This window comes from Cucurbita pepo, chromosome 12 (assembly GCF_057944985.1).
Source record: "Cucurbita pepo subsp. pepo isolate OVF chromosome 12, ASM5794498v1, whole genome shotgun sequence".
Lineage (NCBI taxonomy): Eukaryota > Viridiplantae > Streptophyta > Magnoliopsida > Cucurbitales > Cucurbitaceae > Cucurbita > Cucurbita pepo.
In genome coordinates this window covers 13,765,005-13,780,868 of record NC_141809.1, presented here as the reverse complement: position 1 = coordinate 13,780,868, position 15,864 = coordinate 13,765,005, and the positions used below count along the sequence as shown (strand labels likewise).

Sequence of the window (15,864 nt, the reverse complement as noted above, 5' to 3'; positions counted from 1 at the left end):
CACAATAATGTGTATCATATGAATTTTGTCTCAACCAGACACGAATCTCTCTTAAAAAGAGATTTCTCCATTAAATAAATGGGACCCGAGTCGAGAATTATATTAAAAAAAATAATAATAAAAAAAAAAAGCCTATAAATGTAGCCTACATGAGCGAGACGAAGAAGGGAACACACCAAAACAATATTGCTCCGTCCAATAAAATGTCCATTCTCAAGCTATTCGGGTTCCCACTCGTCGAGCACGACGGCGTTCAACCGGAAACCCCCGAAGGGGGTGGCGGCGATATCAGCTCCGACCACGATAGAAAGTTCCGTTGTCAATTCTGCCGCCGAGTATTTGCCAACTCGCAGGCCCTCGGCGGCCACCAGAATGCCCACAAGAGAGAGCGCCCAAGGGCCAAACGCGCCCTTTATTTCCACGCACTCCGACCGCCGCCGCTTTACACCAACATTGGCAGTAGTGGTGGTTCTAGAATTCTGCCTCCGTGCCGCAACGGGTACTTTACGGCGGCGTACGGCGGCGTATCGGCGTCATCAGGGCGGTGGATGTTCGGAAAAATGGAATCTTCAGGGTGTAAATTGGATGGTGAAAAGGGATTACCAAATCATGTGGGTGCTGTTGATCTTCATCTTAAATTAACTTTATGAACATTAATCACAATTTAATGGGAATTAGCTTATTTAATTACACCAATTTAATTCCAAAATCCATTATTTTATTTTTTTTTTAATAAATAACAAAAAGATTAAATAATTGAAGATCCATGCACACTCCATTTCTCATGCAAACCCATTTTGTTGACGTCTCATTTGTTCGTAGAATTGCGCTATGAACTCGTCCGCCTTTGCATCGATCATTTCGTCGCCTCCGTCGATGGTGTTTTCATCATTGTCGAGTTCTTGAAGGTTGGGTTCAGAGGCATGTTGTCTTGTGCAAAAAGAAGACGACATCGACGTACAAGAAAACAATGTCGACGATGAAATCGACGAGGATGGCGATGATGACAATGGTATTGGTGACTCCTCGTAAACTTCTATCGGTTTTGGAGCCAACGATGTGTGGACTATGGTCGGAGGCGATTCGTTGTCTTGGATGTGGAGAGGGCGAATGGAGGCCAACAGCCGCTGCCACAAGCCTTTATCGGAACCCATGTCGACCGATGCCTTTGATTTCTTGGATCGACGACGGAGCATGAAGAGGGAAAGCTTGAAAATTTGCATGGCTCGATTACTTTTCTTCTTGGTCTGGCCGGAGTTGGAGATGGGTTGGGATTTTAGGTCCATATAAGGTTTGGGAACGAGGGAGGAAGCGAGAAGGTGGTCGGCGGGCGCTCCGGGACGGAAGGGAAAGAAGAAGCTAACTTAGAGGAGGAGGAGGAGGAGGAGGGGTAATGGTTAGTTTTATAAAGAAAGGTGGCGGGCGGCCATGGCCATTTATGTTTAAATTTGGAAAGGCTTATATTTAGGGGATGCAAGGTTGATGGAGGTTAGGTCTTTGTGCCCTTATTATTTGGGCTAAATTCAACCAAAACTTAGGCTTCTTTTTCCATTAATGTATGTATAGATAAGCAATGCTCACAAGTTTTGTCATTCCCAAAACATGAATTGTTTGCAATTATTGCTATATCACGATCTCATAACCTTACATACACTGGACTAAGTCATTTGGCTCGATCTTGTCTCTACTCGGGGCCAAAGTCTCTCAATGCAACATCGCATATGGACATCCCGAACACTCATCCATCCAGATTCTATTGAGGCATTGGGCCTCCCGTGCCCATGTCATGTCATTTACGAATAACGGGTGCATATATCAACCTCCGACACATGGATTGGGGCACAATACCGACACACCCATGTCGCCCGATACTATTCTTGAAAAACCCATTTCAAAGGAAGTCGCTTGAGACCCTCGTCTTGGCACACCAGCTCGCACTATGACACTCACATGTGTCATAGTGTAGCTCGCTTAGGCCACAAGAGGAGGCATGGTGAAAGAAAAGGAAAAGGTAAGAGTACAACTACCTTTTCTTAACTAAACTCGAACACTAGGTGAAAAGGTGTGGGACGTTTTTTTTAGCGCATATTTTTCATTTCAATCAAATGGGTTTCCTTTAATTTTTGGAAATCATTTCATACTAATGAGATTCAACTCGAGAAATGGTGAAGTTTTCCAGCAATATAGAGATTTTCGTGATAGCTCATGATCAAAACTCTTTAAACACGAATTCTAGACATTAAACGGTAAGAAAAATGATGAGCTTCTATAGACGATTCAGTAGAAGTAAGGTCGAGATTTGATTAAATATTAATATAATTCCCCTAAGTTATTGTATGAATAGAGAATGGAAGTGGGTGTTAGGCTAAGATGATGGATGGGTTAACCTAAAAAGTTAGTGTTGTGGCATTTCATGATGGTATTATGGTTGGTTTTGTCCTCAAAATAAGAACGAAAGCTGGATTTTGAAGTGTTTTCTATTGCTTCTTTTGAATCTTTCAAACCCATTTGCAGTTTGGTCATAAGTGTATGACAGCCTTAGACATGGCCCATTATCCCCAATTTCACTCCCACAAACTTCCTTCCTTTCAAAATTTGCATAATCCGATCCTACCAGTAACACATATTGTTCGTTTTAGCTCGTTACGTATCATTATCAGTCTTACGATTTTAAAACACATCTACCAGGGAGAGGTATTCACACCCTGATAAGAAATGTTTCATTCCCCTCTCTAACCGATATGCGATCTCACAATCCACCCCCATAGAGACCCAACATTCTCGTTGGCACACCAGCCGGTGTCTGACTTTGATACCATATGAGTCACAATTCACCCCCTTAAAGGCCCAACATTCTCGATGGCCCATCACCCAATGTCGAACTCTTATACCATATATAATAGCTCAAGCCCATCGTTAATAGATTAGCCTCACGTTTTTAGAGCGTATCTACTAGGAAAAATTTTCAAACATCCTTATAAAAATGATTCGTTCTTCTCTTCAACTTTCCTATTTGAAAATTATATTTATATTTATTAAATATAGTCTCAATTTTTCAATAAATGTTCACTTAATGAACAAAACTACAAAATTAATTTCTTACCAAACATGGTAAGTTCTAGATAAGTTTCTTACTAGTTTCTTAGAAATTTCTATACTTTTTAGTTCACATTACAATTTTATCTTTTAAATATTTTTTAATATTAGTAGATCCCACGTCAATTTTCATTGACACAGTCAATAAATAAATGGACAAAATATTCATACTCTGTAGTATCTATAAGCTGTTTATGGATAATTTTAATAGTTTTCGGGACGTCTAAGCTGTTAAATGCCTAATAAAAAATGTAACATCTTTCCATTTCTAGTCACACGTTAATACTAAAAATAAAAATTTTTGTGGTATAATATATTTACCCATCTTAATAATATACGAAGGACAAATTAGAAGAGCTAAAATATACATATTTTTTATAGATTAAAATAGATATTTTAAAAGAAATAAAAGACAAAAAAAAAAAAATTTATGAAATTTAGAATAATTAATAATAAGAGAGACAAAAATTATGGATCTGAGTGGCAGCCAAGTCGCGTAATGAACAACAAATCGGCTGTTTTCTTTGGTTTGACCTTATTTGGTCAACTCTTCAATTTTTTAAATTAAAAAAAAAAAAAAAAAAAAAAAAAAAAAAAACAAATATTTTCCGCTTAAAATGGCTAATCATTGGAAATTGAGAAATTTATTTAAAATTTAAAAAAAAATAATACAGAGATTTTGAATCACAATAATTGAAAGTGAGAAGAGCTTCCAGAGCACGGTTTTGATGTTTAATTAAATAAATATTTTATATAAATAATTTTTAAATTAACTTCTTCTTTTTTTTCTTTTTAAATCAAAATTAAAGAATAATAGTGATTTTTTAAAAAATTTATTTAATAATTTAAAAAATATTTTAAGACGAAGTATTCTCAGTTCAATTATATATCTTTTATTTACTCGAGTGTAATTAGTGTAGGTATATATATATATTAAATAAATAAATAAAAAGGAAGAAAAAGACAAAAGGAAGAAACATGGCTATAGGTTCAAACGGCTCTATTTCAATTTGAATTGGATTTAACTCAAAACACAGCTGGTGGCACCAGTTGGCTGTCTAATCATACACTATTTCTTTTCAAATTTTTTATATTTATTAAATATCTAATTAATTTTTATTATTCATTTCATTTTTTAATTATTAAATTATAGATTTAATTCTCAATTTTAAATTTGTGATTGGCAGCCAAATTTATTATGTTTTATTTAATAAAAATTAACTCATCTATTAAACATAAAAATAAATTTTTGTTCCATAAAATTCAAAATATTAATTTTTTTTAATAGATAAAAAACTAAAAATTAAATTTTGGTGGTAATTACTTCTAATTTAAGGGTGAAAAATACATACTTTTACTAAATGATTTTCTTTTTTTTCAAGATTAATTTTAGCATTCTTCAAGAAAGAAGGGGGAAAATCAAATAAACAAAACTTACCTTCCAAGGTAATTTTTGGTGTTTTTTTTTTTTTAATAACCATTTTTATTGTTTAGTGATATTGATTATTTACAACAATTTAATATTAATTTATAATTTTCTTTTTAATTCAGCTTTTATTTTTTAAAAAATATAATTGACAACAATTATTTTAAAAGTTATTAATAAACTTAAACTAGGCTTAAAAATCCCAATTAACTTCTTAAATCAGAAACTTACAAATTAAATTAATATATAGATTTCTTGAATTGATTGTCTATATACAAGTTATATAAACTCCCATACAAATTCATATTTTTCAAACATTTCATAAACTAAATAATATTTAATTGGTTGATGATTTTATTTAATTCAATTTACAATGGTTATACCCCTTCACAAAGGAGAATGCATTAGTTATTTTGTTAACGTTAAATTACATTAAATTTAATGTTTGTGTTCTATCGGGTCCTTGTATTTTCAATAGTTACAAATTTAGTTTTTAAATTTTTTTAAATTTGGAATATGATTTTGCTTTGGGGTTCTCCAAAATGCCTCGTACTAATGGAGATAGTATTTATAGATTATAAACTCATGATCATTTTCTATTGTGAGAGTCGTGTTCATCTAACGTACATGAAATTGAAGATTTAAAGTTCCACTTGATTGGGTTAAAAATTCATTAGACAAAAGTTGAAGGACATAAACGCAAACTTTAAAATTAAGAGACTAAACTTGTAATTGAAGGAAAAACACGGGTAAAATAGCAATTTAGGCTAAAATATGAATAATAATAATAAAAATATATAAAATAATATGTATGTATCCAGGTTGGTTTATAGCGCGTACAGCCGTGTTCCCCCACCAGACGCCACCGCCCACAAAACCCCGTTCGACGCGTACAAAATTCCATGCTTCGTATAAATAAATCATTTCGCCTTCTTTTTCCACCAAACACAAATCTAAAACTCCTCCAACTAAAATTCGATCAAAACCTGAAACCTCTCTCGTTGTTGTTCTGTTCTTCTTCTTCTTCTTCAAAATGCCAAGGAAAAACAGCAATGTGGGTCGTAGAGCATGGAACTTTCTTCGTCTAGCAATCATATGGGCTAGAAAAGGTGGCGTTTTCAAGCGGAGGTTTCTCATGGATCACCTCCGCCTTGTTCCCAAGTTCATCAAGACGCTTGGCCACTCAACGCCCCGTGGTCACCTACATTATGGTGATCACGAGCTTTCCTTCGACGAAACACCTGTTTTTCACATAAAGATGCATCGTCCTACCTCCATGCGATTCCACTTACCCTGCATTACTCCGGAGACGGTTGATTTTGAATACGAGTTTGAAGACGACTGTGACAGTGACGATGATGGTAGTGAAGTTTATAGCCAGGGTAGCGAGCGGAGGAGTTCGGGATATGACGGTGGGGAGGAACAAGAGGATGAGGAAGAAAATGGGATCGATTTGAGAGCTGAGAAGTTCATAGCTGAGTTCTATGAGCAAATGAAAATGCAAAGACAGATTTCATTTTCGCAATATGATAAAAATCATTGAAACGAGAGTTTTGCTTATGAATTTTGAAAGTTGTTTTTATAAATATGCATACAATAAGATTCATTCGTTACAGTTCTTGGGTGTTCTTTATTTTTTTCTGTTTCTAAAAATGAGGTATTGCCATTCCTTGAATCCAATGAGCAAATTTAAGTACAAATCAAACTCTAAAACCAATTTTATAAAGAAAAAATTAGCCTAACATGAAAATCAAACGAACGCTTAAGCTAAACAAAGTTCAACGACCGAAGCTGTAATTGAAAAGACAAAAAGAATAGCCAAAAAATGGCTTCTGGCATTCCCCAAGTATCGCCAATCGATCAAGACGGGGATGATACAAGAAGGATTAAAACTAAACGAAGTTCTACTTGATAAATAGTATAAATACAATCCTTTTTCAGTTTTCCACATGTTTGTCTCGTCCATACTACACTTAAATCAAGATACTTGTATGCTAGAAGAGAGCTAAATTGTGTTGGGGGTGCAAAGAACTAGAAAAGGAAAAAAAACAAAAACACTTCACCGGAAAACTAAGCTCGTGCCAACTCGGAGGATGTCAAAACGCTATAATTGCGAAGAACACAATCTTCTGTATCCCACTACAATTACTTGTATAGTCTTTGATACGACTACTTTATACCGGACAGCTACTTGCATAAAACACCTCATATTGGAGTTCATCCTCATAGTACACATTTAACCCAGCAAAAAGAATCGAGTTCCTTTTCTGCAAAAGACAAGTGTATCAGAACGGGAAATTTTTGTTGAGGATTATTGGGAGTGAGTCCCACGTTGGTTAATTTAGTGGAAGATCGTGGGTTTATAAGTGAGGAATACTATCTCCATTGCCATGAGAGCTTATGCTCAAAGTGGACAATATCATATCATCGTGGAGAGTCGTGATTCCTAACAATTTTTAGGATAACAGAAAAATGGGTCATATTTTTGTTTCTGCCAGTGAACAAGAAGAAATAAACTTATAAGAAGTTGGTTTACCTTGAAAGAATGTAGTAGGAATAACTAGTGATAAATTATGCATCAACTTCCATTTTGTTGCTTTTCGAGATATAAGTCCAACTGCCCCGTTGCTGCCAGTATAAAACCTTCAAAAGTAGAGTTAATAAAAGTTAATATTATATCATGATTTCAATAGCAAAGAGAGAGGGAAAATACATTAAAATAGCACTTGAAGCATTGAAAATGTTATTAGGCATGTCACTGCTGCTTGTAGTGGGAGTTCTCTTTTACATTTTAATGGGAAACAGAGAAAACAGGGTAGGATGAATTTGAGAACAGATTTTACCTAGAAAGACAGGCGACGGCCTCCTGGGCCGAGATTTAAATTCTGGATGAAATTGTACACCCACATAGAAGGGATGGCTTGGAAGCTCTAAAATCTGGAGAAAAAAGAGATGCATAAGATCTCATTAATTTACGTATTTGATTCACAGACCAGTAATGGCCTAGCACCTAATGACTAGAAATTGCCGGTGCAGGAATGACATCATTCAACACCTGACGATGAGTGAAAACTAGCACATCTCACAAATGGGAACCTACCTCCATTCGATTTCCAGTCTCATCCTTCCCAACAAATTTCAGGCCAGCTTCTTCAAATGTCCCGATGAACTCTGGATTTACCTGCAAAATAATGATTTTAGTCGTGTCAAACCTTCCCAAGTATCAAACTTCGCAGCCAGATAAACTTTAAAAACCTACCTCATATCTATGCCGATGCCGTTCATCCACATATTGTGAGTTATGATACCTATCAATCCCGAAAGAGTTAGGGGCAGGATAAATGCTACAACGAAATGTGCAAAAGATATAGACACTTTGGATTGAATTGGGACCATAACTAAACCAACCTCTTGGTACTATTGGCTTAAAGAGACCCACGTGCAATATATAAAATTAAATGGAAAAATATGTTGCAGGGGTACACGAGCATCAAAAGTAGTTACAAGGGTGAACTCAATTCAACTACCAATATAGTTCAGGTACTTCCAATATAGTTTCTCCAACAATAAATACCAGGGTGAACTGAACTTGTCATTAAGCATGTAAACGTGGTAAAAGAATAAGAACACATACACCCTCGAAGTAATACAGTCAGCAGTCTGGAATAGTGTTCTTCGAGATCCTAATCTCATAGTACTTCCCATATGTGTCTTTGAACCCTACACACGAACACAGAGGGAAACAAGTCCTAACAGATTACATTTAGAAGTAGCTTAACAGTAAGCAACATACAAATTGTCTTAAAGAAATCAGCACCTCAGGCATGAAAATAACAACAGGATTTGGCGTCCCATCGTCAAACTCTGTACTGTTTGCCTTTTCCCAACCCAAAACCTAAAAGAAAGCAAACATATGAGGATGGGGATCGCAACAGCAGAAATAACATAAATACAAAATTTTAAAAAAATTGAAGTTTAGCTATTGAAAAAAAAAAAAAAATCACTTACATTTCTAGCGAACTCAATTACAGAAATCTGCATGCCCAAGCAAATCCCAAAGTATGGAACTTTGTTTTCCCTGGCATACTTTGCAGCTAATATCATACCTTTCACACCCCGATCTCCAAATCCTCCAGGAACCAAGACACACGATGCTTTCTGAAAAAAATAGGTTATCAAGAAAGGATCGGAAAGGCTTTAAACCAAGAGCCATAATAAACCATCCCCCTTTGTCCATCTCTTAAATATACTAACATGAAAATTGTAGTACTTTCAACATTCCAATTTCAAAACCGCAATTACTGAAAATTACATAATACAAACACATCGATTAACACAAATTATGGTGTATTAAGGGACCACGATGTTTCGAACCTTATTTTCCAAGTAACTTCGGATATAATTTTATAACCATTCCATCAACTGAATAAACTGCTGGAGAAATTTGAACGACAAAAAAGAAATCCCACCACCACCAATGAAGTTAAATTATAGTTCACATGTATGCCAATAAAAAGCAGGATACGTGAGATTATGCAAGAAAAAACACTAAATACATAAAACATGAAAATGTCCCAAGAGTTGCTATATACCGAGTGTGCTAAGTTTAAAAAAAAAAAAAAAAAAAAAAAAAAAAGCAACACAATCATAATTTTTAATCCCAAAAAAAGGTTCCAGGAAAAGCATACCCTCAGAGTCTCCCATGCAGTAGCATGTGCTTCCGGTGTCTACAAAAGAACAGTTCATTATTTAAATGATGGAATTATGGGCTAATGGAAGGCATTTGTGATTCCATGTACAAAAAAAATACCGATTTGGAACTTTCATCCTCAAGATCAGTAGCCGCAATCCAATCTATTGATGGCTTCAAAGAACATGCAATGCATGCATGAAGAAGGGCCTGCAAAATAAGTATAGATCCCAACAGGTCATACAAAAGCAATTAACTTTTTTCATATTATTTCTAGCTAGAAATTAACGTAACTCCCTAATAATGAAACAATACTCATTTTGCAGTTAAAATGTGCAGAATTGAATAAATTCTTGAATAATCTATGCATGTATGTAGAATAAGTTTGGAAAACATATACTACAAGAGCCCCACAACCATGCATGTGGAAATAAGAGAAGTTGAATTCTTTGAGGAAGTACTAAAATAGCACCTTCACAACAGAAAGGTATGAATCTGTCAAACCAACGTACTTTCCTACCATCGCAATTTTCACCTAAAAAAGCCAAAATATTAATTATCTTAGAGTTCGCAAAAATCATATAGACGTACATAAATTACAGCATAAAGTAGACTTACTGAATTTGTGATATTATCATGGGTTGCAGCCATATTTGTCCAGTCACGCAAATCAGGAGCAGCAGCAATCCTGGGACAACATACATGGCTATTAGCATTCATAATCAAGTCACACTTTATGCTGCTTATACATATCCAGATTTCCTAAACAACTTTTCTTAACATTTTATTTTTGAGCGTTATTATTTTTTCTCCTAAGCTATGTAACACATATAATGTCTTTAAAGGGCAAAATACATTTTAAGGCAATAAGTTTCCAATTTGCCTGGATGGAGAGACGCATAAAGGGCATCAAAAAGTTAGGCGAGGCCAACTTTATAAAAAATAATCCAAGCTTTGTAGTTTTTTATAAGAAAATTCAATGAGTAATCTATATGCAACAATGGGTAGTTTCTAAAAGTGACAAATTGAATTCTTAGGAAGAATAAAGTCATTGTGTTGATTTGTTTTCTAAAGTCTCAATCTGAAGAAGTATTATCAGATTTCTTTGAAAATGATTCGGAAATTACCTGAGCAAGTCAAGTTGTTTAAGAATTGAATGATGAGCATTCTGGTTCTGTGACAAATACAAACCCAAGAAACTTTAAGTATAATTTCCAACAAGATGTAACTAAGCCAAAAACGACAGAAAAACATAATCACATAAGATACATATACATATCAATAGATGCGCACATACATAAATACAAACATATGCATGTGAGCGTGCATATTCATATGTATGCATGTATATAGAGTTTAACACCTACCCTAAGCAAAAGTGGAACGTGCCAGATGTTTGGGACATCATGGATATTGAGAATGTTACCAGCCTGAAAAGACAAAAAAAAAAAAAAAAAGTAATGGGCAAAAATTAGTAATCAATAATGAAAAGACAATTCCATCAAAAATTTAAAATCTCAATTAACAACTCACGGGAACATGGCAAAACTGTGAAAGCTTCTCCTTCGTGTTGTCCAGTATAGGCTACATATAATCCAAAACAAAAACCTTACCACACCTTGAAATATCAAAACCATTTTAATGAATATGAAGGCCAAAATTTAAGTCATTTAATAAAAATAACAATGCAATTGGGGATGGTTCAACAAAATTACTGCCAAATACAACATGAAACCATAGTACATATAACCAAAACAGCACATATTGCAGTACAAGATAAAAAATGGACCAAGGTTATCATTCTGAACTCATACTATGATGCCAAAGGAAGAAAACAAAGTTGTAACCAAATGAACAGTCCGGTGCATTTTGAAGCCTCTTATTATTTGCATTTGTTGGTAAAGAAAATGTACCTGAGCGGATCGGCATGCCAGCAGATGTGGAGTTAAGCCTAAAGCTCTCAGTTCTCGAACACTGTGTTGTGTAGGCTTCGTTTTCTGTGTTTTAAGACAGATAGATAGTGAGGACTACATTCATCATAAAATGGAGACAGAAAATTTATAACCAGACTAGATATAAGAGAACAGAGCATAAACTTTATACAAACTATTTGCACAGTATAAAAAAGATAGATTCTTACTTGCTCCCCAACAACACCCAATACTGGTACTAAGCTCACATGGATAAGGCAGAAGTTGTCTGGGCCTAACAATAAGAAGTGAAATGATAAAATAATAAATAATGAATAAATAAATAAACTATGATTTCTAAGAGCTTGATCTACATTAGTGCACATAAGAGTTATATATGACTAGACTCAAGTGCTCATCAAACATAGAAAAAATGTTTGCATTGTTATCTTACCAACTGAAAAGGATAGTTGTCGCAAAGCTTCGATGAATGGCATTGATTCAATGTCACCTTAAAAAGGCCACAAAAAATTTATTTCTTGGAACAAAGCATACGTTATGAAAATATTACCGGGGAAACGTTTCACACCAATATAATTGATAAGTTACCTACAGTCCCTCCTAGTTCTATCACACAAACATCAGCAGGGCCCTCCTGGCCGTCCACAGGAATGGTAGCTACTGACTCAATGCGATTTTTAATGGCATCTGTGATGTGTGGAACCACCTAAATTCAATGATATTATAAAAATAATACTAAGAAATTAGTCTGGAAAGGTAAAAAGTAACATCTGTGCAAGGAATACTGGCAGCATGATACATATGAAGCATCACCTGAACAGTCTTCCCAAGGTAATCACCCCTTCGTTCCTTCTCGAGAACAGACTGATAAAATTGCATACATAGAATCAATGAGCAAGCTAGTACAATACATAAGTATGAACTTGAACAAAACTTATTCCAATAACCTGATATATTTTTCCTGTCGTAATATTGTTCTCTCTTGTCAACGTTAAATCTAGGAAACGCTCATAGTTTCCCAAGTCTAGATCAACCTGAAATAATAAATATAAGGACAATCATACCTCAAATGAAACTGAAAGGAGAATATATTCAAACAATTTTACACCATGTCTCAAAAGGAAATACGCAGAGTCATTTTTGTATGGCTGGAATGGAAGCTACCTCACCGCCATCATCAAGAACAAAAACTTCCCCATGTTCGAAGGGAGACATGGTACCGGCATCCATATTCAAGTACGGATCTGAAAATTCAAACGCCACAAACCATTAAGGACCAACTCAGGCACGTGCAAGCAATCGAACCATAATCGTTTTTTTAAATGAACTAATAATCTGAAGAGAACATGCAGACCATCACCAGACCACTGAGAAACGATCGGAAGACAAGAATAAACTACCGCTAAACAAAAGTAGGACAAAGACTCGTCATCAACACGCCACCGTGATGAACTAATCACAGCCTAAGAGAATACAAGCATATAAAAACAAAAATTCCAAAATCCGAAAAGGAACACCGCTAAAATCAAATAAACAGAATCCAAAATATGCACAATAAATCAAACAAGTTGACAGAGGGAAAAACTCATAAAAAGCGACAACATTGTACAGTTCAGGAAACAAAATGCAGCAAGAATCAAAAACAAAAGGCGAAAAACACAAGAACAGTGCATAAAATACATCGTTGTTTGACGAAAACAATAAGCAAAAGAAGAAGAGAAGAAAACCGATTTTGATGGAGGTAACTCGCAGGCCACAGGCTTTGAGGACGAGGCCAATACTGCTAGCGGTGACGCCTTTGCCGAGTCCACTAACAACGCCGCCGGTGACCAAAACGTACTTCATTGTGCAGAAATTGAGAGGAAAAAGAGTTTCGGCTAATGTCTGAGCGGGAAAGCTCGAGGGTGAAGATGAAGAAGAAGAAGAAGGTGGGAGGTTCGGCTTTGTTCGTTACCAGGTTTTATACTAAACCTAGAAAGAGAGACCAAAGTAAAAAGGGGTTTTGACTCGCAGTCTGGACTGGACTCTCTCAAGCTAAGTGCATGCGTTTCTTCCTTCCAGGGCTAATATATATATTCACCCTATCCCTAATAAAACCTTTCGCTTTTTATTATTTTTCTTAATTCTAAATAATATCCTTTTAAATTTTAATTTTAATTTACTCCCTAAATTTAAATCTTTAAATATTATATTAAAAAAAAAAAGTAACTAAATCATTTTAGATAAAATAATAATCATCGTGAAAATCCTAACAGTAATTCTTGAAAGTATGACCTACACGAAACAATGAACTCGTGTATTCTTTTTGTCTTTAGTGTCGATACCAATGACAACTAGTACGAGGAAGATCCAAGCTACAACATCGTTAAAGGCAGTTATGGTCGTGGTGGTTTCTGCAACTTCAGTGGTGAGAAGTTTGAACTCAATTGTAACATCTCAAGCCTATCGCTGACAAATATTGTCCAATTTGATATGTTATGTCTCACGTATTAAAACATGTCTCTTAAGGAGAGGTTTCTGCACTCTTGTAATATGATGTCCCACATTGGTTGGGAAGGAGAACAAATCATCGTTTATAAAGGTGTGGAAACCTTCCCTTAGCAGACGCGTTTTAAAGCCTTGAGGGGAAGCCCGAAAGGGAAAGCCCAAAGAGGACAATATCTGCTAGCGGTGGATTTGGGTCGTTGCTAATTGTATCAAAGCTAGACACTGGACGATGTGTCAGCCTTCTCGCTGTTCCCCGAATGGGGGTAGACACGAGGCGGTGTGCCAGTAGAGACGCTGGGCCCCAAAGGGGGTAGATTTGAGGGCGGTCCCACATCGATTGGAGGAAGAAAAGAGCGGAGGAGAACAAAGAAAGCCCAAAGAGGACAGAGGACAATATCTGCTAGCGGTGGAGGATCTGGGTCGTTACATATAAATAATGTTTTGTTTCCTTCTCCAACTGATATGGGATCTCACGTCAACTAAATTGCGAGCAAGATTAGGGAAAAGACAATGTAGAGCGACGCTCGTAAACGCAATAAATTGGTTGTAGCCAACTTATAGGTTCTGTCAATAGTCTTACAACTGACGAAAGTGACATCGGTGTCAAACATAGTCGAGGTATAGACTCCAGCAAGAGTGACTTCAAAAGCCTTGCGCATGCTGCAATGATTGGAGGACGAACTCGAGACCGACAATAAATTTGAAAACAATTCAATATTAACGACCAATTCGAGAACGAAATTATTCCAAAAATCAATCAAACGAACAGAATCTTACTACGAAATTATAAAAATACAAATTACAAGGAGAATATTAATATAAAAGTTTCATATTCCATAAACTAGTTTATTAAAATACTTTTATAGTGGCTCCACGAATATAGCTAAATAAAGTATCAATATGATAATAAATTCATTACCGACAACAAAATTTATACCTCGACAAAAATAACGACAGGACGATATAGTTGAAAAAGTAACAGAAACGTAATTTAACTTCAGCTTGCAATTTTCAGCACGATGGTCTTGATTTCACGAGCTAACCTCGATTTTCGAGCATTCATATTAATATATCTGTTGATAATTACGGCACTTGTTGTTTCATTAGCGTAGCAACGAATACAATTTAACGAGAGTAAGTGATTTAGTAAAGTACGTGGTGTTGGAAGAGTCTGTTTAGTGCAATGAGAACGACCCGAAAAAACAATGTGATTTTCTACCTAACTCGTAGCAATAAAATTAAAATTAAAATATGCATAAATGAAAATATTTGTTTAAAGAAATAAAAAGTGGACGGTAAAGAATATTAGTGGATAAGTTTGGGGGTTAAATTTGGTATAAAAGGGTATTTTGATTTATGTGGTATGAAATTAATATTATTAATGATAATTATAAAAGTGAAGAATTGGGGGAAGAATCAGAAGCCTTTATGTACATAAAATATTGGTTTATTGGTATTTGATAAAGTTACCCAAAAAACAAAGTTCCGTGGGAGAGATTTTGGTATTAAAAGAAAAAATCAATAAACTTGAAAATGAAAGGCACTCCTTCAAACAGAATAAACACTTTACCCTTTTGGCTTTGACTATTTATATCTATCAAATGAGAATAAATCATCAAATATTCTAATGGAAAAGGGGTTCTTTATATGTATATATATATTTTTTCTATTTTTTTTTGAAGGTTGATTAAAGAGTAATCGAATTCATGATTTGTTTGCTAAAAGCATTTCTTAACCGGTTGAAAAATATTGAAATAGTAAAGTATGGTCGTTTAAATCTTAGTTAGTTTATAAAGAAATGTTTAAACGAGAAGATTATGAGCAAAAGTATATAGTGATATGAGTTGACAAATATGAGTTGAAGGATATTAGTAGGTTGGAGAAATTTTTTGAACTATTTAAGAAAATTCAGGGCAGTGACCCGAATTACTCAAATATGGTTCATAACCTAACCCAATTCAACCCTCGAGATAAGTGACCGTGTGACCGTGTAACGTCATATTAATAACTATAATCTCATAAAACTCAAATACTAAACATTTGCATCACCAAGTCTTTTACATTATCAAATATTCTCGATCTTTATAGCAATCTTAAAAATGGGTCGGGGTGAAAACCCTACTTTTGGGTTCCCGACCAAAAGATATCCCAACCCACAAACCCTAAACCCTAGACCCTAAAACCCAATCATTAGTAAATATAAGGTATTAAAAATCCGTTCCAATGGGACAAGT

The 15,864-nt window shown here is 35.1% G+C and overlaps 4 protein-coding genes across 6 annotated transcripts; 2 read left to right on the top strand and 2 right to left on the bottom strand.

The window, feature by feature from the left end:
- Window positions 1-149: 149 nt before the first annotated feature.
- On the top strand, window positions 150-650 carry LOC111786570 (zinc finger protein GIS3). The gene has a single exon (XM_023666804.2). It carries the CDS (start codon window positions 150-152, stop codon window positions 648-650), a length of 501 nt encoding a protein of 166 aa, XP_023522572.2.
- A 13-nt stretch (window positions 651-663) lies between these two features.
- On the bottom strand, window positions 664-1,588 carry LOC111786571 (uncharacterized). The gene has a single exon (XM_023666805.2). It carries the CDS (start codon window positions 1,284-1,286, stop codon window positions 783-785), a length of 504 nt encoding a protein of 167 aa, XP_023522573.1. The 5' UTR covers window positions 1,287-1,588; the 3' UTR covers window positions 664-782.
- Window positions 1,589-5,462: 3,874 nt separating this feature from the next.
- LOC111807760 (uncharacterized) lies at window positions 5,463-6,140 on the top strand. The gene has a single exon (XM_023693627.2). The coding sequence runs from the start codon at window positions 5,556-5,558 to the stop codon at window positions 6,063-6,065; it is 510 nt and encodes a 169-aa protein (XP_023549395.2). The 5' UTR covers window positions 5,463-5,555; the 3' UTR covers window positions 6,066-6,140.
- A 268-nt stretch (window positions 6,141-6,408) lies between these two features.
- On the bottom strand, window positions 6,409-13,187 carry LOC111807555 (CTP synthase family protein). 3 transcript variants are annotated; one of them, XM_023693323.2, is made up of 23 exons: window positions 12,871-13,187; window positions 12,308-12,387; window positions 12,091-12,177; window positions 11,957-12,007; window positions 11,732-11,849; window positions 11,577-11,633; window positions 11,353-11,417; window positions 11,126-11,209; window positions 10,746-10,796; window positions 10,580-10,642; window positions 10,340-10,386; window positions 9,831-9,900; window positions 9,685-9,747; window positions 9,333-9,422; window positions 9,211-9,249; window positions 8,531-8,680; window positions 8,340-8,417; window positions 8,157-8,242; window positions 7,782-7,830; window positions 7,623-7,703; window positions 7,366-7,459; window positions 7,059-7,165; window positions 6,409-6,789 (listed from the first exon to the last, which is right to left on the bottom strand). In XM_023693323.2, the coding sequence occupies exons 1-22, from the start codon at window positions 12,986-12,988 to the stop codon at window positions 7,101-7,103; spliced, it is 1,686 nt and encodes a 561-aa protein (XP_023549091.1). In that variant the 5' UTR covers window positions 12,989-13,187; the 3' UTR covers window positions 6,409-6,789; window positions 7,059-7,100. The 3 variants fall into 3 exon arrangements, with proteins under 3 accessions (XP_023549091.1, XP_023549092.1, XP_023549093.1); XM_023693324.2 differs by lacking the exon at window positions 12,871-13,187 and having other exon boundaries at window positions 12,313-12,393; XM_023693325.2 differs by lacking the exon at window positions 12,871-13,187 and having other exon boundaries at window positions 12,252-12,392.
- Between the last annotated feature and the right edge of the window lie 2,677 nt (window positions 13,188-15,864).

Bases quoted from the DNA above. Each gene is read 5' to 3' on its own strand.
- LOC111786570 (XM_023666804.2), top strand. From the start codon at position 150: ATGAGCGAGACGAAGAAGGGAACACACCAAAACAATATTGCTCCGTCC.
- LOC111807760 (XM_023693627.2), top strand. From the start codon at position 5,556: ATGCCAAGGAAAAACAGCAATGTGGGTCGTAGAGCATGGAACTTTCTT.
- LOC111786571 (XM_023666805.2), bottom strand. From the start codon at position 1,286: ATGGACCTAAAATCCCAACCCATCTCCAACTCCGGCCAGACCAAGAAG.
- LOC111807555 (XM_023693323.2), bottom strand. From the start codon at position 12,988: ATGAAGTACGTTTTGGTCACCGGCGGCGTTGTTAGTGGACTCGGCAAA. The intron at 12,388-12,870 runs GTTTTCTTCTCT...TTGAATTTTCAG, and splicing joins AGTTACCTCCATCAAAATCG to ATCCGTACTTGAATATGGAT. The intron at 9,250-9,332 runs GTATTTTTTTTG...GTTCTTTTGTAG, and splicing joins AGGATGAAAGTTCCAAATCG to ACACCGGAAGCACATGCTAC.